Source organism: Anolis carolinensis, unplaced genomic scaffold, assembly GCF_035594765.1.
Source record: "Anolis carolinensis isolate JA03-04 unplaced genomic scaffold, rAnoCar3.1.pri scaffold_14, whole genome shotgun sequence".
Lineage (NCBI taxonomy): Eukaryota > Metazoa > Chordata > Lepidosauria > Squamata > Dactyloidae > Anolis > Anolis carolinensis.
In genome coordinates this window covers 13,230,782-13,257,763 of record NW_026943825.1, presented here as the reverse complement: position 1 = coordinate 13,257,763, position 26,982 = coordinate 13,230,782, and the positions used below count along the sequence as shown (strand labels likewise).

General features: G+C 40.1%; 1 protein-coding gene across 6 annotated transcripts in view; it reads right to left on the bottom strand.

Annotated features, from left to right (window-relative positions):
- Nucleotides 1-26,982, bottom strand: part of cgn (cingulin) — a 138,725-nt gene that overhangs the window by 68,737 nt on the left and 43,006 nt on the right. For 3 of the 6 annotated variants that reach the window (XM_062965276.1, XM_062965281.1, XM_062965279.1), the window contains 3 exons: nucleotides 8,492-9,732; nucleotides 5,190-5,290; nucleotides 2,441-2,510 (listed from right to left, as the gene is read on the bottom strand). In XM_062965276.1, coding sequence (XP_062821346.1) covers nucleotides 2,441-2,510; nucleotides 5,190-5,290; nucleotides 8,492-9,703 — 1,383 coding nt within the window. In that variant the 5' untranslated portion in view covers nucleotides 9,704-9,732. Of the gene's footprint in view, nucleotides 1-2,440; nucleotides 2,511-5,189; nucleotides 5,291-8,491; nucleotides 9,733-10,135; nucleotides 12,960-18,122; nucleotides 18,821-18,872; nucleotides 19,244-26,982 lie in introns of those variants that run through there. The other 3 variants (XM_062965278.1, XM_062965280.1, XM_062965277.1) reach the window with 3 other exon arrangements.

Here is a 26,982-nt window from a genome sequence, read left to right as displayed (position 1 = left end):
GCAGTCATGACAGCCACATGACCTTGGAGGTGTCTACGGACAACGCCGGCTCTTCGGCTTAGAAATGGAGATGAGCACCAACCCCCCGAGTCGGTCACGACTGGACTTAACATCAGGGGAAACCTTTACTTTTTACCTTTGAAAAATATATGGGATTCAGACAATCATAGAAGAGGAAAAAAACACATGGGCCGTCCAGTGCAATCCCATTCTCCCAGGCAGGAAAAGCACAATCAAATCACCCCCAGCAGGTGGCCATCCAGTCTCTGCTTAAAAGCCTCCAAAAAAGTAGACTCCACCAGACTCAGAGGCAGAGAGTTCCACTGTTGAACGGCTCTTCTTACGGTCAGGGGGTTCTGCGCCTAATGTTCAGGTGGAGTCTCTTTTCCTGTCATTTGAACCCATTTGTTGGTTCCTATTCATGCAGAGATCATAAACATATTCTAGGCTTCAAAATGGCTCCACTATATTAATCCCTGTGGCTGACTTTTCTCTATAAGACATTATTATATATATATATATATCTATATAGATAAAGGAGTAATGGCATCCGTTCCTCCCACTAAACAACAAAAGTACAAGCCCCAGAACCTAGAAATTTGGCAACACAACCCACCATCTTTGCCCCTATGTTCCGACAACAAAAAGAAAAGAAAAATAAAGTCTTAATTAGAGGGAGAGAAATAATTGTTTTTATCCAATTGCTGCCAGTTAGAAGGCTAAGCTCTGCCCACTTGGTCTCCTAGCAACCCACTCAGCCCAGTGTTAATAAAATAATAAATAAAATAAATACAAATAATACAATAAAATAATAAAAAACACTAAAATAATTAAAAACACTAAAAATTAATACAATAAAATACTATAATAACAAAATAATACAACAAAATAATAAAATATAATAAATAAAAAAGATAAGTTACAATAAAATTAATTAAAAAATACAAATAACATCAAATAAAAATTCCACAACAATTTTTAACCAATACCACCACCACTTTGCCACAGCAACGCGTGGTCGGGCACAGCTAGTATATATATATTTGTGTCAGGAGCAACCTGAGAAATTGCAGTTCGCCTCTGGTGTGACAGAACTGGCTGTCTGCAAGGAGGTTGCCCAGAGGACGCCTGGATGTTTTGATGTTTTACCATCCTGTAGGAGGTTTCTCTCATGTCCCTGCATAGGAAGCTAGAGCTGACAGACGGGAGCTCACCCAGCTCCCTAGATTCAAACTGCCAACCTTTCAGGCAGCAGTTCAGCCGGCACAAAGGTTTAACCCATTGTGCCACTAGGGGCTCCATTATTATATTTATACATACCCTGTTTCCCCAAAAACAAAGACAGTGCCTTATATTAATTTTTGCTCTCAAAGTTGCACTAGGTCTTATTTTCAGGGGATGTCTTATTTTTCCATGAAGAAGAATTCACATTTATAGTTGAACAAAAAAAATGAACCTTTATTATATACTGTACAGTAGTTGTCATCACAAACCAACTGTGAATCTGTGGCCATCTGCGAGAAGATGGAAGCTGAGAGCTGTGACATTAATGCCATTAACAAAATCCAAATTTAAAATTTACTATGGACAAGCCACTAGTTTTACTTACCCTTGCCCCCGCTTAAACCTGACCTTAAGGGAATAATTAATTTTACTCTTTTTAGTCTGTATTTGCACAATTACCTAGGAGTAGGTTGGTAGGCTTGTAGGCTGGGATGCTTTGTAACCAAGATTGGAACCAAGTTAAAAAATATCTAAGTCAAAAGAAATGGATATAAGTGACGGGAAAAAGAGGCCCGGGCTGTGGCACAGGCTGGAAAGCAAGCCAGCTGCAATGAATCACTCTGACCAGGAGGTCATGAGTTCGAGGTCCGCTCGGAGCCTATGTTTGTCTTGTCTTTGTTCTATGTTAAAAGGCATTGAATGTTTGCCTATATGTGTAATGTGATCCGCCCTGAGTCCCCTTTGGGGTGAGAAGGGCGGAATATAAATGCTGTAAATACATAAATAAATATCTATACATGGTTTTACTGTATGTATGGGTAAATGTGTACGTTTTGTATGTTTCATATGTTTTGATATGGTCAAAATTGACTAATCAATAAAGAGTTGTTGTTGTTGCTTGTTATCAAACAGCTCAACAACAAAATTATTGGGTGTTGGTTTTTAGTCCTGTTCCTGGAGATTCAGAAAACTGCATTGGATAGACTGCATCAGCGGTAGTTTCTTAGATATGGTTTCCTATATGGGCAACTGATGGATGGGATATGTTCTGTATCTCAAAAACTAGCGCAGATCGGTGCCATTTTTGCAACCAGCAGGTCAAACATAAGCAGAAACAGGGCTAACATTTGCAGTATGTTACTCAGTTTCCCATATCCCCACAACGCCTGGCAATCATTTGCTCTTACAGATTGGCGGATCTCGCCCTGGGACTTACAGTGAATGCTTCCATTTTCTCAAAAACGAGGTTGGTTTTCCTCTTCGTTGCCGCATCGCTCTCGGTGCTTCTGCAGGAGGACAAAACAGACCGGCTTGAGCTCCCCTTTGAAAACCTTCATTCGCTCTCTGGACTCCTCAGACACAGAAAAATCTTGATTTAAGTGCAACTGGGCCAACATTTTATTTCACCTGGGGATCGGCCAACGTATCACATCTGCTTCTCATTGTGACAGAGGACAGAGATATTTTGCAAGACAGAAAAGTTTAGCAGTGCGTTCATTTGTTGGCTATTGATCTAGCAGTCGGGCTTTTCAATGCTTGTCAATACGAGTTCATCTCCTATATTTAGCACATCTAACCTGACCGACTGCAGTAAAATAGGAAGAGAGCTATATTAAGATGGGTGTGTCTGGGGGTGTGAGGATAGATGGACAGAAGATTGGATGGAAGGAAGGAAGGCTAGGTGGATGGATGGATGAATTGGAGGAGGGAAGGAGGGAGGTCAGTCTAACTGCTATTCTGGACCAGAATGAAGAAGGCGGGGCCAGGAAGACATCTTTCCACCATGTCTCCTATATCAATTTAACAATACAATAATATATACAGTAGAGTCTCACTTATCCAACACTCGCTTATCCAACGTTCTGGATTATCCAACGCATTTTTGTAGTCAATGTTTTCAATACATCGTGATATTTTGGTGCTAAATTCGTAAATATAGTAATTACTACATAGCATTACTGCGTCTTGAACTACTTTTTCTGCCAAATTTGTTGTCTAACATGGTGTTTTGGTGCTTAATTTGTAAAATCATAACCTAATTTGATGTTTAATAGGCTTTTCCTTAATGCCTTCTTATTATCCAACATACTCGCTTATCCAACATTCTGCCAGCCCGTTTATGTTGGATAAGTGAGACTCTACTGTAATACCAATGCTATACTAATATTACAATATATTAGTATATTAGTACGTTTTATCGTTTTATCATGTTTTAAGTTGGTTTTTACTGTTATTATATTGTATTATTTGGTTTTAATGTGTTTTATCTGGTTGCATATGCCGTATTTTATATGCATTTTACTTTGTTTATTAATTGCTCTTGGGCTTAGCCCTCTGTAAGCCGCCCCGAGTCCCTGCGGGAAGATGGAGGCAGGATAGAAAAATGTTACATTATTATTAGTGTAACGAAGTGTGAATTTTTTAGTTTACAGATGTCATGTTTAATTGCGTTTTAAAAGGGCCAATATTTTAGTTACACTCATGAGTTGGTTGCCATGGAGATGTGGGCGGAGCCAACTGCCATTTTGGTGGGGAAGTGCAGATTTGAAAAGGAAGCATTTAGTCTGTGCCCTGATGAGGTACAGTGAAGACTGACCCTCAGGTGAAGGGATCAGGGAGACTCAACTGCTTATTTTTGAGTCAATTTAAAATAAGTTTGGTGACTTATTTTAAGGTAGTCTGTCTCATGATGAGGAACAGATAATATGTGATTGTAATTCACAGGGTGACTGCAGTTTAGAGCAGTAAAGAAGTGACATTTTAAGAAGTTTGAAACACCTAATTCTAGCCTTGCAACTGTTAACCAAAGTGCCTCTAAAGAGAAAGTTACTGTAACCATTAAGCTTTGTGCCAGAATAAACGTGTTATTGTTCTTTTAAACATCTCAGTTTCTGTGATATATATTACCATAAAAAAAAGAAGAAGAAAGAAGAAAAACAAAATTTAAAAGGTCTCCTCTCTAAGTAGCTAGTGGCTATATCTTCCCATAGTGGTGGCAAGCGTGGATAATCCCCTTTACATCTGATGGCCGCATTATAAACATCTTTACACTGGTGGCAGCGGTTATAATATAATAATATAATAAAATAAACATTCAACATCTCTTCTCCGCAATTAGTGTATTGTATTACATTATAATATTATTACCAATATTATATGTATATACAATATATTATATTATAATGGACTAGCTTTGCCCGGCCACGTGTTGCTGTGGCTTATGGAAATCCTTTGTTGGCCAGGTGGAATAGCAGTGAATAGCCTTGCAGTCTCAAAGCCTGGCAGTTTTCTGGAGTAGCTGGAGCTTTTTGCTGTATGAACATAGAGGCATGGATGAGGGGTTGTGTTGCCAAGTTTAGTGTTTCTGGGATGTGTAGTTTTGTAGTTTTGTCCTAGGCCGAAATTTCATTACCCTTTTATATATATAGATAATACAATATATGCATGTAATATTACTAATAATATTGCAGTGTAGTGGTATAGTACAATATAGTAATATATGATACTTATATTGTGCTATGCTAATAAAATAATATATTGTATGTACATATAATATTGACTAGCTTTGCCCGGCCACGCTTTGCTGCGGCTTATGGGAATCCTTTGTTGGCCAGGTGGAATAGCAGTGAATAGCTTTGCAGTCTCAAAGCCTGGCCGTTTTCTGGAGTAGCTGGAGCTTTTTGTTGTATGAACATAGAGGCATGGATGAGGGGTTGTGCGGCCAAGTTTAGTGTTTCTGGGGTGTGTAGGCCAAAATTTCATTACTCTTTTATATATATAGATAGATGGAAGAATAGAAAGAAAGAAGGAAGGGGAAATCCACCCCATATTTTCAATGAGCCCACATGGTGGTTTAAACGATACATTCCAGCCACAAATGGGCAAATGTTAATGATAACGAGTTTAAAATGAGTGAAAAAACAACGGCATCTCTCCTTTCCTCCATGACTTGACGCAACACTCACCCTTCCTTCAGAATGTTGTAGATCAGCTCTTTCATATATTCGCTGCTTCCGGGCTGAGATACTTCTTGTTGGTCCTTCAGAAGGTCTGGGGTAGACTTCAGCTGTAAGAAGGCAAGGAAACCTCAGAGGCAGTTTTGACAGTTCCTGCTTTGAAACATAGTCTGGGATTCATTGATGGTCTCCCTTCCAAGGATTAACAAGAGCAGACCCTTCTGAGCATCCAAGATAGTGCAGTGTGTTAAACCCTTGTGCTGGCAAGGCTGCTGACTTGAAGGTTGCCCAGCTCATTTTATGCTGCTGACTTGGAAGGTTGCCTTTGCCCAGCTCATATTATGTTTTTATTGCTGTGTTTCTCAAGTGTTTTATAATGATTGTGATTTTTAATGCCTTTTAAATTTATTTGTGTGTTTTTGTATTTGATATTATTGTATGTTGGTTTTATATCTGTAAGCTGCCCCGAGTCCCTCTGGGGAGATGGTGGCGGGGTACAAAAATAAAATTATTATTATTATTATTATTAAGGTTGGGTTGTTGACCTGAGAGTTGCCTGTTTGAATACAACCCGGGGGAGCATGGATGAGTTCCCTCTGTCAGCTCCAGCTCCATGCAGGGACATGAGAGAAGCCTCTCACAAGGATGATAAAAACATCAAAACATCCAGGCAATGTCCCCTGGGCAACGTCCTTACAGACGGCCAATTCTCTCACACCAGAAGTTATTGGAAATTGGAATTATAGTAGAGTCTCACTTATCCAAGCTAAATGGGCCAGCAGAAGCTTGGATAAGCGAATATCTTGGATAATAAGGGATTAAGGAAAAGCCTATTAAACATCAAATTAGGTTATGATTTTACAAATTAAGCACCAAAACATCATGTTATACAACAAATTGGACAGAAAAAGTAGTTCAATACGCAGTAATGTTATGTTGTAATTACTGTATTCATGAATTTAGCACCAAAATATCACAATATATTGAAAACATAGACTACAAAAATGGCTTGGATAATCCAGAAACTTGGATAAGCGAGGCTTGGATAAGTGAGACTCTACTGTAGTTTCTCAAGTCACTCCTAACACAAAAAACATCCAAGATCAGACAGGATATCTGGTGCTTTTGGGATATATAGGCCACTGAAAGAGGCTCTCAATCATTTTATGGGGGGTTTTCCTATGAAAAAATACCAGAAATGTGGGGATGCAACAGAGATGTAGAATTCACCCATAGGGTTTCATTTGATCCTTTGCAGATTCTGTCCTTTAACAACAAAGGCACTGCATCTGTCATGGCGAAGAACTACAATGAATACTAGATCTTCTTGCAATCTCATGCATTTCACTTTCCCGAAGGCCATGTTGTTCTGTTCCGGCACTCCGAGACCTCATTTTTGCAACTGTTTTGCATTTCGTCCACATCTCATGGAACAAAACAAAAAAAAATCTAATCTCTGGGGGGAGAAAAGTTTACACGTTGTACAAAATAAAGCAAAAAAGAGAGAGAGAGAGAGAAGGGGACAAATAAAAATCTAGGTCCTCCAAGAAAGTTTTATGATATGCCGGGACTGGAAATCAAGAAATTTAATGCCGTTTGGCCATATCCATGATTAAAGTTCCCCACAGTTGAATAGGAATATATTCCAAGGATACTGTATTTTTTCATTTTATGCAAAATAGTGCAAGTATCAGAAACTCTCCTTTCATTATATAATTGTATGGTTTTGATACCACAATCGCTCCATCCTGTGGAATCAGAGATTTGTGGTATAGAGCAAATTTAATTTAATACCTCCCTAATTGACAAATCCCAGGACTTCGTCGGACGTGGTAATGGCAGTGCTATAATAATAATATAATAATAATTTTATTTTTATACCCCGCCCCATCTCCTCGAAGGGACTCGGGGCGGCTTACACGAGGCCAAGCCCAAACATCAACAATATAAAAACAAAACAAAAAAACAAATGAATCAACAACAAAACAATAAAACAAGTCATAAAATCACATACAAATATAATGATAAAATCTAGAGTTGCTACAATTGTGTCGTGTAGAAAGAACACTGGGTCAGAGGAAAAACATATTGGGTATTATTGTACCCACTCTCTGAGGCAATAACCTTTTGGAAATAAATGGCAACCATAAACTTATTGAAAAGGAAAAATGATGTTATATCAGTTTGGCAAATGTGAATCTCCATAAACATGTGGAGACCACATTTTGAAAACCACTAGTCAAGAAAAGCATCACTTTCTTAGAAGTCAACCCTCTGAACAAGTGATATTCATAAGCATTTCTGTAATGGCGTACAGGTAACTCAGCTGTTAAACTGAAGAACCATTGTCCTTGGCAGTCCAAAGACATGCCACTACAAAAATATATTTGGTTAGCAGATTATTGTTTTCTTTGAAGTTGAAATTGCAGTTGCACAAAAGATATACATTCCCCTGAAACTTCTTGGTTTAAAATATGCACTCAGAGATAAAAAAAAACCAATGTCTTCTTTGAAAAATAACATATCCTGTTTACTCATAAACATCTTGTATTAATTCACCATATAGGAACATTTCTTATCAAAGTTCAGTCATAGATAGGATGTAGCTTCTCTCTGTGTTGAGTACACAGGGTATAATTCTCAATAGTTCATAGTCTTTGAGTATACAGTAGAGTCTCACTTATCCAACATTCGCTTATCCAATGTTCTGGATTATCCAACGCATTTTTGTAGTCAATGTTTTCAATACATCGTGATATTTTGGTGCTAAATTCGTAAATACAGTAATTACTACATAGCATTACTGCGTATTGAACTACTTTTTCTGTCAAATTTGTTGTCTAACTTGTATAATTTGTAAAATCATAACCTAATTTGATGTTTAATAGGCTTTTCCTTAATCTCTCCTTATTATCCAAGATATTTGCTTATCCAACGTTCTGCCGGCTGGTTTAGCTTGGATAAGTGAGAATCTACTGTAAATAGTTCATAGTCTTTGAGTATACTTGCACTCACTGAAGTATACTTGCATCCATTGGAGACTCTAAACAACAACATGCATCTACTTCCACTGAGGTCTGATGCAAACTCAATTAAAAAAAAATGGAGTCCTGAGTCTGAACATGCTCAGTACAATCACATGTCTATAACTCCTCCCACACCAAAGAGGTACGATCAAACTGGCAAATCAATATACACATATATAGCAAATATATAAATTGATATACAAATAGTGAAAGGCTTGGGAGGTTGCTATTTCCAACAAAACAAGACACAAAAACGAGGGTAATGAGGGTAATAAGGGAAATTACCTGCAGGTCTGACGGCACTTTCCTGGGCTCCTCCAGGCTCTTGTTGACCCACTCCCGTGTCAACTTGGACTTGTCCAGCCCATTCTGCTTCTGCTGAGGTCCGACGGGTCGGCCGAGGCTCCTGGTCCCTGAAGCGTTGCCTGATCCGAGCTGCTTCAAAACAGAGGGCCGCACTCCCTCTCTGAAGACCTCCTTGCTGTCCTCCGCACCCAGCTCCCGGGAGTCGGCCGTGTCACGGAGGGCCACCCTCCCGTCTAGGCTCTGCGAGCGTTTCCGGTCGTCCGGAGACACACGGCTCTTCCGGGAGGCCCGTCCTCGGTGCTGGGCCTTCCCATCGAACTTGTGGATGAGCGAGTCAACCGAGGAGAGGGGCTTGGTGTCGATGTCGCTGCCTTCAACGTTGCCTCCCGTGTTGGCGGGCGGATTCTCGTCCAAACCTAACTGGGGGGACTTCTGGACAGGTCGCAACCCAGTGACAACGCTGCCCTCTTCCCTGGGGCTGGACAGTCTGCGTCCAGCAAGGTTCATGAGGCTGTTGCTCCGTGCTGCTCCCCCCGTCGTCGTGGTCTGGGGAGAGGGAGCAGGCAGAGTCCGAGGGGGGGTCAGATCCTGGGATTCGGAGCTGAGGAGGGAGCCGTGGGATTGTGTCCGCCGTAGCTGCTCCCCCGAGGTCTTCTTATGGGGCAGAGTCCGGTAGCCTCCCTGAGGGGGTGAAGCAATGCTATTGCGGGACAACCGGGCCCCATCCAGGCTGTCCGATTTCGGAACCCCCCTCCTCGGGGCCTGCTCCTCGTCTGATGTGCTGTAGTGAGAGCCGTAGCGAGAGGGCTTCATGCCGTATGGGTTCTCCGGCAGGTCGGAGTCGGAGCTGATGGAGCCCGAGGCGTCCTTGGACGATGAGACAGCCCCAGGGGATCCCGGGAAGGCCTCCTCGACTTGCGGGCTCCGGGAGGACATCCCGTACTTGCTCTCGCCTTTGATCTGCACCCCGAAGGAGTCCCCCCCTTTCTCGCCACTGTTGAGAACCACAAAGGGCTGCCCATCGATGCCTTGGACCCGCACCGCCACCCCATAGGAGCCTGGCTTGGATGGCTTGGGCCGGTGCTTCTGGGACTTGCTAGGCTCTTTGAGATCATTGATGAATCGGATCTGAACCCCGTAGTCCATGGGGCCATGCTTCTCCGCCATGGTGCCATTCATATGGTGGTCCATGTCCTACGGGTTCGGGGCCTCCAAGGATCCTGAAAGAGAGACGGAAAGGAAGAGAAATTCAAAATCAAGGCCACAATGGAAATGACACTGGCAGCAGAATTGTCTTCTCTTTCGCTGGGGGTGCAAGCAGAGCCGGCTTTTTCCAGTCCGGGCTTTAGAGCAGCTGGTTAATCACCAACAGCAATAAGATCTCTACCAACTGAAAGGCTGATAGTTTGAGCCCAGGTCGGGGTGAGGCCCCGAACTTCAGCCCAATTCACTGTCCACCTAAGCAGTTTGAAAACAGCTGTGTGCTGTGAGTAGAGAAATTAGGCACCACTTTGTTGTGGTAATCTCTGAGCGGTTAGACTCAATTTAACCCTCTCTGGGGGAGATTCCACCAAAATCAGCAGAGTAGCAAAAGCAAAGCTTTCAAATGCAACAGTTACTTACACGTGGGCGAGCAAGAGAAGCCTTTGTCTATTTAGGATTGCAATGACTGCAGAGTCTCAATAAAAGTTCAAAAAGTATTTATTCAGGTAAAAAGAACTCCATTGTAGATAGAAAGGCTTAGGAGCTGTCGAGTCTACTCTAGACTGGTTTCTAAGGAAAAATAAGAAAGAAAAATAACAAACATCTAAATAGTTACATTTTGCCAAGCGAGATGGCAGGTGCTTCTTGTTAGCTCAGGGCGGGTCACATTATATACATATAGGACAAACATTCAATGCCCATATACACATAGAACCGAGACAGACGCAGAGGCAATTTAACCTTCTCCTGAGGGGATGTTCGATTCTGGCCACAGGGGGGAGCAGCTGCTTCATCATCCACTGTGATGGCACTTCCTCATTCCAATGTCGTAATTTAGTTAAATTTGCCTCCCCATTTTATAAGTGGTACCTTATTTCCTACTTGATAGATGCAACTATCTTTTGGGTTGCTAAGTCAGCAACGAGCAGGGGCTATTTTTTATTTTTTAATTGACAGGTGCTCATCCCACCACGGGCTGGCCTCAAACTCATGACCTCATGGTCAGAGTGATTTATTGCAGCAGGCTGCTCACCAGCCTGCGCCACAGCCCAGCCCCAATTCTGGAGACCCACCAGAGCTCTGTCTAAAACCCTGGAGGGACATTCCTTGTTTTAGCCTAAAACTCATCATCCCGCCCTACAAAACTGATGTTTGCACCCTAAACATTTGACAATCTGAAGCTCAGTGCCTCTCTTTAGGCAATAAGAAACTAGTAGAACCAACAGTCTCAACTCAATAAGAGAGAGCTTACATTCGCTCCTCTTTCTCTATATACTTTAATATAGACACCCTGAGGACTAGTAGCTTTACTTTTAAGGAAAGAGGTCCGTGGCTCCCGCATCCCATCCCAGCCGCACAAAGGCCAGAATCACTGTCTAACTTTGTGTTCTGTGTTAAAACAGATGCACCCAAATAATAAAATGGTATTAATCCTGGGTGAATGTCCACTCCGGGGCCTTGTCAGCCGAACTGTACTTTACCCTCCGCTTGGCAACTCCCTTTTGAAGACAGAAGGAAAACATATCGCGCTTATCAGGCCCTAAACACAACGGAAAACCACAGCAGCACAAAGTGCAAGCATGCAAAGAGGGCAAATAAAAAGCAAAACAGGTGGGTACCGTGCAATGGGAAGCCAGCCCTCCACATTGGATGGTTTTAGGACCCTCGTGAAAGCGGAAAAACATCAATAAAGACATTGTTATGAAAAGAAAATGTAGTGTAGGTTTTGAAAATGGAGTAAAACACAAAGCAGAGTGGTGAAACTATTTAAGATACTGAACTACTGTAGTAGGCACATTCTTTCACATATGATGGGGATGTAAAACAGCAAAGGAGTATTGGAAAAGAATTCATGAAATGATACAAAAAATCAGCAAAATAAACATTCAACTGAGACCGGAGTACTTTTTATTAGGAATGATTGACATTAATCTTAACATGAATCAAGAGATTCTATTTAACTATTTTGTAACAGCAGCCAGAATAGTATATGCAAAGAAGTGGAAATTAACAGAAATACAGTAGAGTCTCACTTATCCAAGCTAAACGGGCGGGCAGAACCTTGGATAAGCGAATATCTTGGATAATAAAGAGGGATTAAGGAAAAGCCTATTAAACATCAAATTAGGTTATGATTTTACAAATTAAGCACCAAAACATCATGTTATACAACAAACTGGACAGAAAAAGTAGTTCAATACGCAGTAATGTTATGTAGTAATTACTATATTTACGAATTTAGCACCAAAATATCACGATATATTGAAAACATTGACTACAAAAATGGCTTGGATTATCCAGAGGCTTGGATAAGCGAGGCTTGGATAAGTGAGACTCTACTGTATTTCGTACTAGCAGCCAGAATAGTATATGCAAAGAAGTGGAAATTAACAGAAATACCAACTAAAGAAGAATGGATATTAAAAATTATTATGGATATAAAGAACATGGATACACTGACATATTACTTGAAGAACCATCATGGTAAACCAAAAAAAGAAACAGATTGGACATTGCTGACAACTTATATAAAACAAGAAGAACTTTTTACAAAAACATAATGTCGGATTGGACTTATAATGATAACAAGTACAAAATATTCTATCACCTAGAAGAAAAGACTGGAAGTACAATTTTTCTTTTTTTTTCTTTTTGTATGTTTTGGGTTTTTTTTGGGGGGGGGTTCTTGTTTTTAATCCTTTTCCAATTTTTCTTCCATTCAACAATTTTTATTTTTATCTCAATTGTTTTTATTTATTTATTCTCTTTTTTTCTCTTTCTTCTCATCACACCCCCCCTTTTTACTTTCTTTTCTATACTCATTATTGTTCTCACTCTTTTTATGTTCAAAAACACTTAATAAAAATATATTTTTAAAAAGATACTGAACTACTGGCATTACAATTATGTATTTTAGATCTGTTTAATGGTTTTATTGCTTTTTTAGTATGTTTAAGTTTAATTCTATTTTAACACCTGTATGTTTTTAGGGTTTATATGTCATATTGCCTTGGCTGTTAATTGTTAATCTCCCAACAAAGGATTCCCTCAGACTTTGAAGCTGCCAGGCTATTCAGTGCTAATCAAGGTGGCCAATTGCAACATCTTGCCTCAAACAGACAATAGTTCTTTCTCCCATCCTGGACATTATTCCACAGATACAGTAGAGTCTCACTTATCCAACATAAACGGGCCGGCAGAATGTTGGATAAGCGAATATGTTGGATAATAAGGAGGCATTAAGGAAAAGCCTATTAAATATCAAAATAGGTTATGATTTTACAAATGAAGCAGCAAAACATCATGTTAGACAACAAATTTGGCAGAAAAAGTAGTTCAATATGCAGTAATGCTATGTAGTAATTACTGTATTTATGAATTTAGCACCAAAATATCACGATATATTGAAAACATTGACTACAAAAATGCGTTGGATAATCCAGAATGTTGGATAAGCGAGTGTTGGATAAGTGAGACTCTACTGTAAATGAACTCCACTTGCCTAGTTTCCAACAGACCTCACAACTTCTGAGGATGCCTGCTATATTTATAATATTACAATACAGTAGAATCTCACTTATCCAAGCGTCGCTTATCCAACGTTCTGGATTATCCAAGCCATTTTTGTAGTCAATGTTTGCAATATATCGTGATATTTTGGTGCTACATTCGTAAATGCAGTAATTACAACATAACATTACTGCGTATTGAACTGTTAAATTTGTTGTACAACATTATGTTTTGATGCTTAATTTGTAAAATCATAACCTAATTTGATGTTTAATAGGCTTTTCCTTAATCCCTCATTATCCAAGATATTCGCTTATCCAAGCTTCTGCCGGCCCGTTTAGCTTGGATAAGTGAGACTCTACTGTATTTATATGGTGTACTTTACCCAGTCTACTTTTACAACCTCTCATTTAATCCATGTTTTTATTAGTTTTTGTCATTTATTTTTATTGGGTAATGTTTACATTTTTATAATTGTGCATGTCTCTTGTCTCTTGTTGTGTTTTATATTGCTATTGTTTTTATTCGGGCTTGGCCCCATGTAAGCCGCCCTGAGTCCCATTTGGGGAGATAGAGGCGGGGTATAAAAATAAAGTTGTTGTTGTTGCTACAACATTATCAGAAATTCTCCTTTCATTATACAATTGCAGGGTTTTGATACCACAATCGCTCCATCTGTCTGGAGAAAATGATTCTGGAACATGGCCATACATCCCAGAAAACTCACAACAACCCAACATTTATATTGCTGAAAAAAAATAAATATTTCAAAATAGCTATTTTTTTTCACCTGAAAGGGACACATCTCTAAGGATTTCTAGGATTTCCAGCACAACACTATGGTCAACATCCACTGAATAGAACCGCACCGAAGGACCTAGAGATTCCTAAAGAGACTATTTCAATCAAACCTGCAAATGTGGAAGGTTGACTTACAACTAAGCAAGAAAAGAAGGAAATGGCTATCCATCAGTGGCTAAAAATACATCGGCCAATGGCCTGGACCTTGCCTCGATGTCTTTCCAACTCATTTCATTACTGCATCTTGTGGCGGGGAGTTCCACTGTGTAATTATGCCCAGTATGAAGAAACATCTCTTTACAAGGTCCCAGGGATCCAACATTAAGAAAAAGAGAGAGAACAGAAAAAATCTTCCTGCAGATTTCCTTCATGCCACAAATAGGTTCAACTTGTATTTATCCTTTTCCCCATTGCTCAATTTTCTCCCCCCGATAATCCCAAAAAGTAAGGTTTCTTCGCAAGAGTCATGCTCTATTTTTCTGAATTTTTTAGTCTATTTCCCCCCAGTTCTATGATAGTTTCTACATCATCAGCAACCCAGAATTGTGCCTATTTCTAGTATGGCCACATCAACACTCTTATCAAAAGTACAGATTAAGTCCTGGTTAGTTTTAAGGAAGGACCTTGGCCTAGTTTAGCTCCGAAATGAGAAAGCTTGTGTAACATGGTGGAAATAAAGATTGTTTAGCAAAAAGAAATGTGGCCAATCCAAGGTCCTTTTGTATAATAATAATAATAATAATAATAATAATAATACAAGTAAAACAAGCAGTCAAAGAAGAAGAACATGCCCTGGCAGAATATGTAAAGCAAAGTGAAGAACCAGCTTTGATTGAAGTCAAAAATCAGAAACTCCTCAAAACACAGCAGACAAAGAATCAGTACAAGAAAACCGCACTACAAACTAGAGCTGACAGCTGGCACAACAAAACACTGCACGGAAAGTTCCTTGACAAAATTGAAGGAAAAGCTGATAAGGAGAAGACCTGGCTCTGGCTCACGAATGGGACCCTGAAGAAGGAGACAGAAGGCCTGATCCTTGCAGCCCAGGAGCAAGACATCAGGACAAAGGCCATTAAGGCAAAGATCGAAAAATCAGATGATGACCCAAAATGCAGACTGTGAAAGGAAGCCGACAAAACCATTGATCATATCCTCAGCTGCTGTAAGAAAATTGCACAGACAGACTACAAACAGAGGCACAACCATGTGGCCCAAATGATTCATTGGAACTTATGCCTCAAGTCCCACCTTCCAGCAGAAAAGAACTGGTGGGATCACAAACCTGCAAAAGTATTGGAAAATGAGCACGCAAAGATACTGTGGGACTTCCAAATCCAGACTGACAAAGTTCTGGAACACAACACACCAGACATCACAGTTGTGGAAAGGAAAAAGATTTGGATCATTGATGTCTCCATCCCAGGTGACAGTCGCATTAACGAAAAACAACAGGAAAAACTCAGCCGCTATCAGGACCTCAAGATTGAACTTCAAAGACTCTGGCAGAAACCAGTGCAGGTGGTCCCGGTGGTGATGGGCACACTGGGTGCCATGCCAAAAGATCTCAGCCGGCATTTGGAAACAATAGACATTGACAAAATTACGATCTGCCAACTGCAAAAGGCCACCCTACTGGGATCTGCACGCATCATCCGAAAATACATCACACAGTCCTAGACACTTGGGAAGTGTTCAACTTGTGATTTTGTGATATGAAATCCAGCATATCTATCTTGTTTGCTGTGTCATAATAAAATAATAATAATAATAATAATAATAACAACTATTATTATGTGTATATATTTGTTTATCTCTTGAGCCAAGATCTAAACCAGCCTGCAACCTTAAAGACACAATGCATTCTAAATTCTGTTTCAATGTTCATATTTCATAGGTTTTAGATTCGAAACTCGACAAAATATGGACATTAAAATAGAATACAACTTGCAAGTTGGTCAAAATCACATTAAGGAAATCAGTAAAAACAATCCCGACTTGACAAATAGTTCCACTCGATCTGCCTCCTATGAAACCTTGGGATTTGTAGTTCTTGGCTGAACACCTCCTCCTTAAACTACAAGTCCCAGAGTTCCTTGAAGTGGCAGAGACTCACTTCTCAGACTAGAAAGTATAGACTTTGAAGACCACAACTCCCACTGTCTCCAATACCAGCTGCTTGGTTAAGGGTTAATGGGATTTGCAATACAAAACTCCAGGAAGTTCAAGCTACCTGTCCTTTCCTTTCTGTGTGCGCTGGCAAACAAAGAGAGTATTCAATCCACACTTACAACACACTAAGAGACAATAAGGTGTATCGACAACACAATGAGCGTGAAGCCGCAAGACTGCCTAAGTACACAAGCCTTGTTTGCCTTGACCCCAAACCCTTGTGAAAAGCTCCGAGAAAATTAAACAACAGATCCCTATGCATGTTGACTCCCAAAAATTGGATATTTGGAGGCAGACTTGATCCGCTTTCTCATTTGAATTTACATCCTTTGAAAGTTGTACTACAATTCCCAGAAGTCCTAGTCAGTATATCCAATGACAAGGAATTCTGGATATCGCAATTCCTGCTGCTACTGAACAACAACACAACATGACAAGAAGCCACATTTCTTGTGGCAGCAAGTTCCAAAGGTGAATCAGTGGTTATATGATTTGACTGATCTGATCCCCATATGAATTTACTCAATAATAAATAATAATAATAATAATAATAATAATAATAATAATAATAAAACTTTATTTCTAGACCAGCTTCTCTCCCTAGAGGGACTCACAATGGTTTACATACATATAAACGGCAACTATTTGATGCTATAACTACTTCACTTAATATCAAAAGTACATTAGTCTCACTTATCCAACATAAACAGGCCGGCAGAACGTTGGATAAGTGAATATGTTGGATAATAAGGAGGGATTAAGGAAAAGCCTATTAAACATCAAATTAGGTTATGATTTTACAAATTAAGTACCAAAGCATCATGTTATACAACAAATTTGACAGAAAAAGTAGTTCAATACGCAGTAATGCTATGTAGTAATGACTGTATTTATGAATTTAGCACTAAAATACCACAATGTATTGAAAACATTGACTACAAAAATGTGTTGGATAATCCAGAACATTGGATAAGTGAGACTCTACTGTATAAACTGTGTATATTGTTAATGTATTTGCGCTGTTACTTTTGTAACATTGTGAGCCGCCTCGAGTCCCCACGGGGAGATGGTGGCGGGGTATAAATAAAGTTTTATTATTATTATTATTATTATTACAGTAGAGTCTCACTTATCCAACACTCGCTTATCCAACATTCTGGATTATCCAACACATTTTTGTAGTCAATGTTTGCAATATATCGTGATATTTTAGTGCTAAATTCGTAAATACAGTCATTACAACATAGCATTACTGCGTATTGAACTACTTTTTCTGTCCAATTTGTTGTATGACATGATGTTTTGGTGCTTAATTTGTAAAATCATAACCTAATTTGATGTTTAATAGGCTTTTCCTTAATCCCTCCTTATTATCCAAGATATTCGCTTATCCAAGCTTCTGCCGGCCCGTTTAGCTTGGATATGTGAGACTCTACTGTAATTACTGTATTTACGAATTTAGCACCAAAACATCACAATGTATTGAAAACATTGATTACAAAAATGCATTGGATAATCCAGAACGTGGGATAAGTGAGACTCTACTGTATAAAATGACGATAACATACTCATGATAATATAAGTTTAAATGATAAATAAATAAATAATAAACATTCAAAATTAGAAAAACCAACAAATTTAAACATGACACTCAGTAAACGTTGGATTGAAACTTCCAGCAGTCCTAGCCAACATAATAAATAATAATAATAATAATAATAATAATAATAATAAAACTTTATTTATACCCCGCCACCATCTCCCCGTGGGGACTCGGGGCGGTTTACATGGGGCAGAGGCCCAAACAAAATATAAGCAGCATAATACAATCACAATATAAAACAGATAAAACAGTAATGCAATATATCAATTAAAACAACAATACAGGATAAAAAATTACATTAAAAACACATAAAAGGCATACCCAAGAGCAATCTCTGGAACGCCAAATGGATCCTGTCCTGACTTAAACAATGACAATAAGAAGACACATGCCAAACGCCGATAATCCACACTTCATGTGGCAGCAGGTTCCACTGGTTATGAGATGTAGCCTGACCGGAAGCAGCCCCAACTAAGGAAAGGATGAACCTCCCCATAGAGAGGTTCTCCAGAAACTGTTGGATTGGATTGCATTGCCCAGATGCCTTGGAGCCAGAAAAGACAATAGGGAGGGATGCTGGAGTTTGCATTCCAGAAAATGCCTGAAAAGTCTTTACGATGCCCGTCTTCCTGGGGGAACTTTCCCCGGCTCATGTGTCCCCTTCCCATTTGGATGAATGGAGCTGCCGTGACCCCCTTAACACCCCCTCCCCTTGAATGGGACACTCCTGACCTGGAAGACAACAAAGAGTGGATTGTTGCCACCCACAAAAGAGGACAAAAAGAAAACGCCAAATATCCGAAACCCCGAGCATCCCGGCTCCCACGGTTAATGAGCCGGGGACTGAAAAGCGCCTCAATTAGAAAAATCGTGCAGCATCAGCAGGATTCTCAGGAGGCGAACCTCGCAAACAGAGGGGGGGGATTGCAGAATATGGGGAGGCAGAGGAAAAGAGGGACATTTCCACACCGCAGCAGCCAAAATGACATTTTTATGGGGCACAATGTATAAGGCAACTCTCAGAAAGCCCCAGCCGGCCCCCCTTTCCGTGGCATAATGCTGCATACTCACTGCGACTGGACGTGGGTGTGCGCAGTCCGTGGACGCGAGCCACCGAAAGGAAAAAAAGAAATCTATGTATATATTTTAAAAGAGGTTAGCCAAGAGTTAGCTAGAGGAGCCGGCGGCGGACGAGGGATGCTGGGACTCCGCTCGGTCCGAATGAGACGGCTTTGGGAAACACATGGGGCTGCATCGTGGCATCCGTCCCCCGGCTGCGAAGGAACACCGGGAGCCTTTCCCTGCAGAAAAAGCTGCCAGGCGAAGCCAAGTGTCCTTGAGGGAATGGACAGTTCGAAACCCTCCTCCTCCTCCTCTTCGTCGTCCCAAAGGCACACTTTCCAAGGGTTTCACAAACCGAGGGAGGGCTGGAGAAGAGGAAACTCCAGATCGGCCAAGACGACAGGGAGGAAGATGCCGTGAACAGGAGGAGGGGGGGGGATAAAAGGGGTACGAACCCAATGACGTGGAGACAGGGCTTCCTATTTGGGCTCGGAGGGGAGAGGAACGAGGGAACGGGATAAAAAAGAAGGAGGGAGAATGCTGAGCTCAGTCCTTTGCCATCTTCCGTTCTTCTCAAGGATGGGAACAGAGTGATGTGGCCGCTCTGGATTTGGACACAACAGCCAAGACAATGTGCAGCCAGCCAAATCTATATATCAAATATAGGTACTGTATATACTCAAGTATAAGGCTAGTTTTTCAGCCCTCTTTTTAAGATGGAAAAAGCCCCCCCTCGGCTTATACTCGGGTGAGGGTCCTGGTTGGCTTATATTTGGGTCAGCTTATACTCGAGAATATATGATACATTTATTATTTTTCTCTATTATTATTGGTATTATTACATTTATTATTTTTCTCTATTATTGTTGCTACTATTACATTTATTTTACTCTATTTTTATTGTTATTATTAACTTTTATTATTCCAACAACTATCATGTCAGACTACACAGAGAAACCATTGAAATCCACAAGCATGTGGACAACTTCAACAGAAAGGAAGAAACCATGAAAATGAACAAAATCTGGCTACCAGTACAGTAGAGTCTCACTTATCCAACATAAACGGGCCAGCAGAATGTTGGATAAGCGAATATGTTGGATTTTTTTTTTTCGTGTCAGGAGCAACTGAAGTTGCTTCTGGAGTGAGAGAATTGGCCGTCTGCAAGGACGTTGCCCAGGGGACGCCCGGATGTTTTGATGTTTTACCATCCTTGTGGGAGGCTTCTCTCATGTCCCCGCATGGAGCTGGAGCTGATAGAGGGAGCTCATCCGCACTCTCCCCGGGTGGGATTCGAACCTGGCAACTTTCAGGTCAGCAACCCAACCTTCCAGTCACTTAGTCCACTATGCCATCTGGGGGCTCCAATATGTTGGATAATAAGGAGGGATGAAGGAAAAGCCTATTAAACATCAAATTAGGTTATGATTTTACAAATTAAGCACCAAAACATCATGTTATACAACAAATTTGACTGAAAAAGTAGTTCAATAAGCAGTAATGTTATGTTGTAATTACTGTATTTACGAATTTAGCACCAAAATATCACGATATATTGAAAACATTGACTACAAAAATGGCTTGGATTATCCAGAAGCTTGGATTAGCGAGGCTTGGATAAGTGAGACTCTACTGTATTACATTTATTGGGGTTGTTGTATGTCTTTTGGGCTGTGTGGCCATGTTCCAGAAGTATTCTCTCCCGACGTTTCGCCCACATCTATGGCAGGCATCCTCAGAGGTTGTGAGGTATGGATAAACTAAGTAAGAAAAGGAAAGAATATATATCTGTGTAGAGTCCAGGGTGTGGCAAGAGTCCTTTGTCACTGGGAACCAGCATTAATGTTTCAGTTAATCATCCTAATTAGCATTGGAAAGGTTTTGTCTCTTGCCTGGGGGCCATCCTCTTGCCCAAATGATTCATTGGAATTTATGCCTCAAGTACCACCTCCCTGCAGTAAAGAACTGGTGGGATCACAAACCTGCAAAGGTTGTGGAAAATGAACATGCAAAGATACTGTGGGACTTCTGAATCCAGACTGACAAAGTTCTGGAACACAACACACCAGACATCACAGTTGTGGAAAAGAACAAGGTTTGGATCATTGATGTTGCCATCCCAGGTGACAGTCGCATTGATGAAAAACAACAGGAAAAAAACAGCCGCTATCAGGACCTCAAGATTGAACTTCAAAGACTCTGTCAGAAACCAGTGCAGGTGGTCCTGGTGGTGATGGGCACATTGGGTGCCATGCCAAAAGATCTCAGCCGGCATTAGGAAACAATAGATATTGACAAAATTACGATCTGCCAACTGAAAAAGGCCACCCGACTGGGATCTGCGCGCATCATCCGAAAATACATCACACAGTCCTAGACACTTGGGAAGTGTTCGACTTGTGATTTTGTGATACAAAATCCAGCATATCTATCTTGTTTGCTGTGTCATAATAAAATAATAATAATAATAATAACAACAACAACAACTTTATTTTTCTATCTCGCCTCCATCTCCCCGCAGGGACTCGGAGCGGCTTACACAGGGCCAAGTCCAAAAACAGATAACAGGCAAAATAAAATACATATAAAACAGCAACCTTCACCCAGATAAAAAAAAAATAAAAACAAAATAACACAATATAATGACAATTATGACAAGTGACACACTCTCAGCCTTGGAGGAAGGTAATGAACCTAGCCAGGAAAACCCCGCAATAGCTTGACCTTCTGATCATCATAAATCAAAAGCAACTTGAACAAGAATGCTTTGTATTTCCAAGACTCGGCACCTTTCAGTGCCCTTCGCAATGTGATTTTCAAAAGTATGTTTCTAAATAAAAAAGAGCAATGAAAGCAAGCCTTCTCAGGTCTCGATCCGGGGACAACGGCACCCGTTTTGGGGGAACTTGGCTTTTCCACCGGCGTTGTTGACGTGGCCAAGGATCCAAAAGAGAAAGACAGCCCTTGCTTTTTGTTTCCATCCAACAATCCCTGGGACGTGGCCAACTCCGGATTATCAGTCCGAGGAAGTGGATCCGATGCCCATGAAGAAGTTGGCAGCGTTTCCGCGCCAGGCCAAACAAACAGAAAGGGAAGGTGGGGCCCGGAACGGAGTCCATGAGATTTCAGATTTCTACCTGCTAAAGAGGCCAAAGAGAGGGCTCTGAAAGAAGGAGAAAAGCAAAGCGGAGAAAAAGGCCAAACCGATCAGAACAAGGAGCAGAATCAAGCAAAGACGGGAACGCTATAGCCCTCCAGAAGCAACTGGACTATAACTCCTAGCTTTCCTCACCTTTCTTGCCCAAGGATGTGGGGAGTTAGAGTTAAGCAACATCTGGAAAGCCTATGTCAACGTTTCTCAACCTGGGGGGGTCACAAGAGGGGTTTCACAAAAAAAATCAGAAAACACATTTCTGATAGTCATAGGAACCCAAATCCCTCCGGTATTTTCTAATAGTCATGGGGGATCTATGTGGGAAGTTTGGCCCAATTCTATCATTGGTGGGGTTCTTTGATTGCAGGCGAACTATAAATCCCAATGAAACGTAAAAAGGATAGTATGGTATGTAATGTGTGAGTACTATGTTAAGTAATGTAATATTTCTTCTATATAAACAACTTTTAGTGGCATTTGTTATGCAAGTTGCCAAAGAAGGGGATGATATCTTATTAATATCCATCAAAATTGGATTTGATTAGAAACAGTGGTAGATCATAGGCCTCTAGAATCTCTTATATTTACTGATAATACATATTACAATGAATATTTCACTTTAGGTATCCACTACCTGTATTTACTTTGATTACATTAGTATGATTCTTAACATAAATGGAATACACTCAGCAACACTTACACAGATATTCTGGAAAAACTATTCCTCTTTATAGTTTGTGTCAGTTCTGTCAAATAAAAATCAAAACCAAACTCCCAAATGCCAAGGTCTATTTTCCGCATACTCCACCAGTGTTCACATTTGGGCATATTGAGTATTCATGCCAAGTTTGGTCCAGATCCACCATTATTTGGAGTCCACAGTGCTCTCTGGATGTAGGTGAACTACAACTCCCAAACTCAAGGTCAATGCCCAACAAACCCTTCCAGTATTTCCTGTTGGTCATGGGAGTTCTGTGTGCCAAGTGTGGTTCAATTTTATCATTGGTGGAGTTCAGGATGCTCTTTGATTGTAAGTGAACTATAAATCCCAGCAACTACAACTCCCAAATGACAAAATCAATCCTCCCCAACCCCACCAGTATTCAAATTTGGGTGTCCTGGTTATTTGTGCCAAATTTGGCCCAGTGAATGAAAACATACTACATATCAGATATTTACATTATGATCCCTAACAGTAGGTAAATTACAGTTATGAAGTACAGTAGAGTCTCACTTATCCAAGCTAAACGGGCCGGCAGAAGCTTGGATAAGCAAATATCTTGGATAGTAAGGAGTAAGGAGGGATTAAGGAAAAGCCTATTAAACATCGAATTAGGTTATGATTTTACAAATTAAGCACCAAAACATCATATACAACAAATTTGACAGATAAAGTAGTTCAATACCCAGATATATTATGTTGTAATTACTGTATTTACGAATTTAGCACCAAAATATCACGATATATTGAAAACATTGACTACAAAAATGGCTTGGATAATCCAGAGGCTTGGATAAGCGAGACTCTACTGTAGCAATGAAAATAATTTTATGGTTGAGGGTCACCACAATATAAGGAACTGGATTAAGGGAAGGTTAAGAATTGCTGCCCTATGCCATAAAATAAGTCAGGAAGATATCCATTTACTGGTTTTGAACAAGAAGCCATTCTGACATTGAAGTTGGCATAATGGACGATGCGAGACCAAGGTTCGAATCCTATTTGGCCATGGAAACCAACCAAAAGTCACACCCTCTCAGCCCCAGGCAGGCAAAGTTCTTCTGACAAAATGTGGCCTAGAAAATCTCAATAGTTGGAGACATATAATCGCAAGCCAAGGGGAGCTGCACTATCAGGATCCATTACTTATGGAAACTGAGGATCTGCCACACGATTCACTCTTATATTCAGATCCTTAGGATCTCTACTGTTGAATGTAATGTGTCGGTAAATATTTCCGTTCTCCTCTGTGATGCCAGTCCTATGCTTCCTCTTTGTGTCCTGGCAGCAACGAAAATCCAGGCTTAATTTATTCTGACATTGCGGTCGACTGCTACAGGGATGCCCTTAGCAAATGGAAACTAATCTAATTTATATTATCTACATAATAATAATAATAATAATAATAATAATAATAATAATAATAATAATAATAATAATATTTTTATACCCAAAGGGACTCGGGGCGGCTTACATGGGGCCAAGCCCGGTCATCAACAATATAAAAACAAGCAATAAAACAAGTCAAACAACAATAAAATAAGTCATAAAAATCACATACAAAACAATGATAAAATCCTGGATAAGATCTAGAGCAGGGGTCCCCAAACTAAGGCCCGGGGGCCGGATGTGGCCCTCCAGGGTCATTTACCTGGCCTCCGCCCTCAGTTTTATAATATAATATTTTTATATCAGTTTTAATAATATAATATATTGTATATACATATAATATTGATAATAATCTTATGTTATACAAGGTAATACTAATAGTAATACCATATAATAATATTAATGATATATTATATATTACATATTATATAATAGTATAGTGGTATAGTTCAATATAGTAATATATAATGCTAATATTGTGTTATGCTAATAATATAATATATTGTATGTACATACAGCTGCTCTGAGTACCCTTCGGGGTGAGAAGGGTGGGATATAAATGTAGTAAATAAATGCAGTAAATAAATAATTAATTTGAGACTTAGGTTCGGCCAAAGTCTGACATAACTTGAAGGCACACAACAACAACAATCCTAATTAACTTGACTATCTCATTGGCCAGAAGCAGGCCCACACTTCCCACTGAAATCCTAATAGGTTTATGTTGGTTAAAATTGTTTTCGTTTTTAAATATTGTATTGTTCTTTCGTTGTTGTTGTTGTTGTTGTTGTTGCACTACAAATAAGACATGTGCAGTATGCATAGGAATTTGTTTGTTTGATTTTTTCAAATGATACTTCGGCCCCTCAACAGTCTGAAGGATTGTGGACCGGCCCTCTGCTTAAAAAGTTTGGGGACCCCTGATCTAGAGGAAACTGAGCCAAAAGTGCTAGTTATGTCGGTATCAATACATTATATTGTATTTTAGCGGTATCAAATTTTAAGAGGCAAGATGTTTGATGTAGTGCTTTTATATTGCATGCATTTGTTTGTATGCGACTGGCCTATATATGGTCTACGCCTCAATACTTAAGGGCTAACCTTTATCTAGAGAGCCCGAGGATAGAAGAGCACACGCAGTGCTAACAGGCACAAGCCTTCTTTTTACTACTTCCACCAATTAAAACATCACTACCCAGGATTTAATAACATGTCCCATAAGTACTGTATGGTTTAAACCACATCACATAAAACGCTTTGGGAGGATTATTAAGCGGGACCAAAAGCTGGCACAAAACGCACACAACCGAAAGATGTATGCCGGCGGGGAGCAATAATAAAGAGTGAACAAAACCTTGTTACCTGGCTTTGCATTGGAATAAATTGCCCTGCGAAATCTCCAGAGCCCAAAGCCTAGGAAACGAAGGCAGTGAGAGACATCCAGGCCTCTGTAATCCGTCCTCGCTTGTTATTCCGATCCTCTTTAGATCATTAGGGTAACAAGATGAACCTACATGGAGACGGCACATAACCTGTCGGTCAGGTTCATGTAGGCTTGAAGGAGGAATCCCACTATGCTCATTCTAGGCTATTGAGGCTCTGTGGCCTCAATGTTTACAAAATATAAATACATTTTACAATTAGTCAGAAAGAGGGCCTTTTTGTGGGAATCTGAAATCAATCCAATGCTGCACAGCAAGGGCCGTAACCCTCCAATCCTTCTAGCTGCAGAAATCAGTCAGCACAGGTATACTGCTCCTGGATATGGAGGCTCCACAGAAAATTTCATGGTGCCACCTTAAACCAACTCATTTGCACCAGATGCCTCCAAGGAAAAAAAGTTCAAAAACAGCATTTCCCTTTACTCAAAGTAAGAGTAAGACCTACAAGACCAAGAACAAGCCACAAGAGTCAAAACAAAGATCCACTCAGAGGAAAAGTGTTCTTAACCAGACATCAAGGGAACCACTGACCGCATAGGGAAGCAGCTTATCTGTCCGAATGTGTCTCCCACTATGACCCATCTCGAAGCTTAAGATCGTCAGGTGAGGCCCTGCTCACAGTCCCGTCAACCTCACAGGTGCGGCTGGCGGGGACGTGAGACAGGGCCTTTTCAGTAGTGGCTCCGCGCCTATGGAACGCCCTCCCCATTGAAGTCAGGCAGGCTCCCTCCCTCCTGTCTTTCCGAAAGAGAACAAAAACGTGGTTATGGGACCAGGCATTTGAGCATGAGTAGCAGCAAAAATGAGATATGAATATATGACCCACTGACAGACCCCACCTGGACATGGAAAGCGTCTTAAATGTATATTTAAATGTATAATTATGTATATTTTTAATGTATATTCTTAATTTTATTGCAATTTTAATCTTGATGGATTTTTAAATTTGATGAAAACTGTTTGTTGATGTGTATGTTTATATTGTAAGCCGCCCTGAGTCCCCTAATGGGTGAGAAGGGCAGGGTAGAAGTGATGTAATAAATAATAAAATAAATAAATAAAATGAAGAAACACAATATACAGTAGAGTCTCACTAATTCAATGTTCTGTATTATCCAACACAGTCTGCCTTTTAGTAGTCAATGTTTTTATAGTCAATGTTTTCAATACATTCATTTGGTTCGTAATTTGTAAATACAGTAATTACTACATAAGCTTGCCATGTACTGAACTACTTTTTCTATCAATTTATTGTAAAACATGATGTTTTGGTGCTTAATCTGTAAAATCATAATTGCCCAGGCATGAATTAAGGAACATTTAAGGCACTGCAGACTAATTCAGCCAGAGAAGTCAGCCATAGCAAAGCATCTGATGAACCAACCTGGACGCAGTATATTATTGGAAAACACA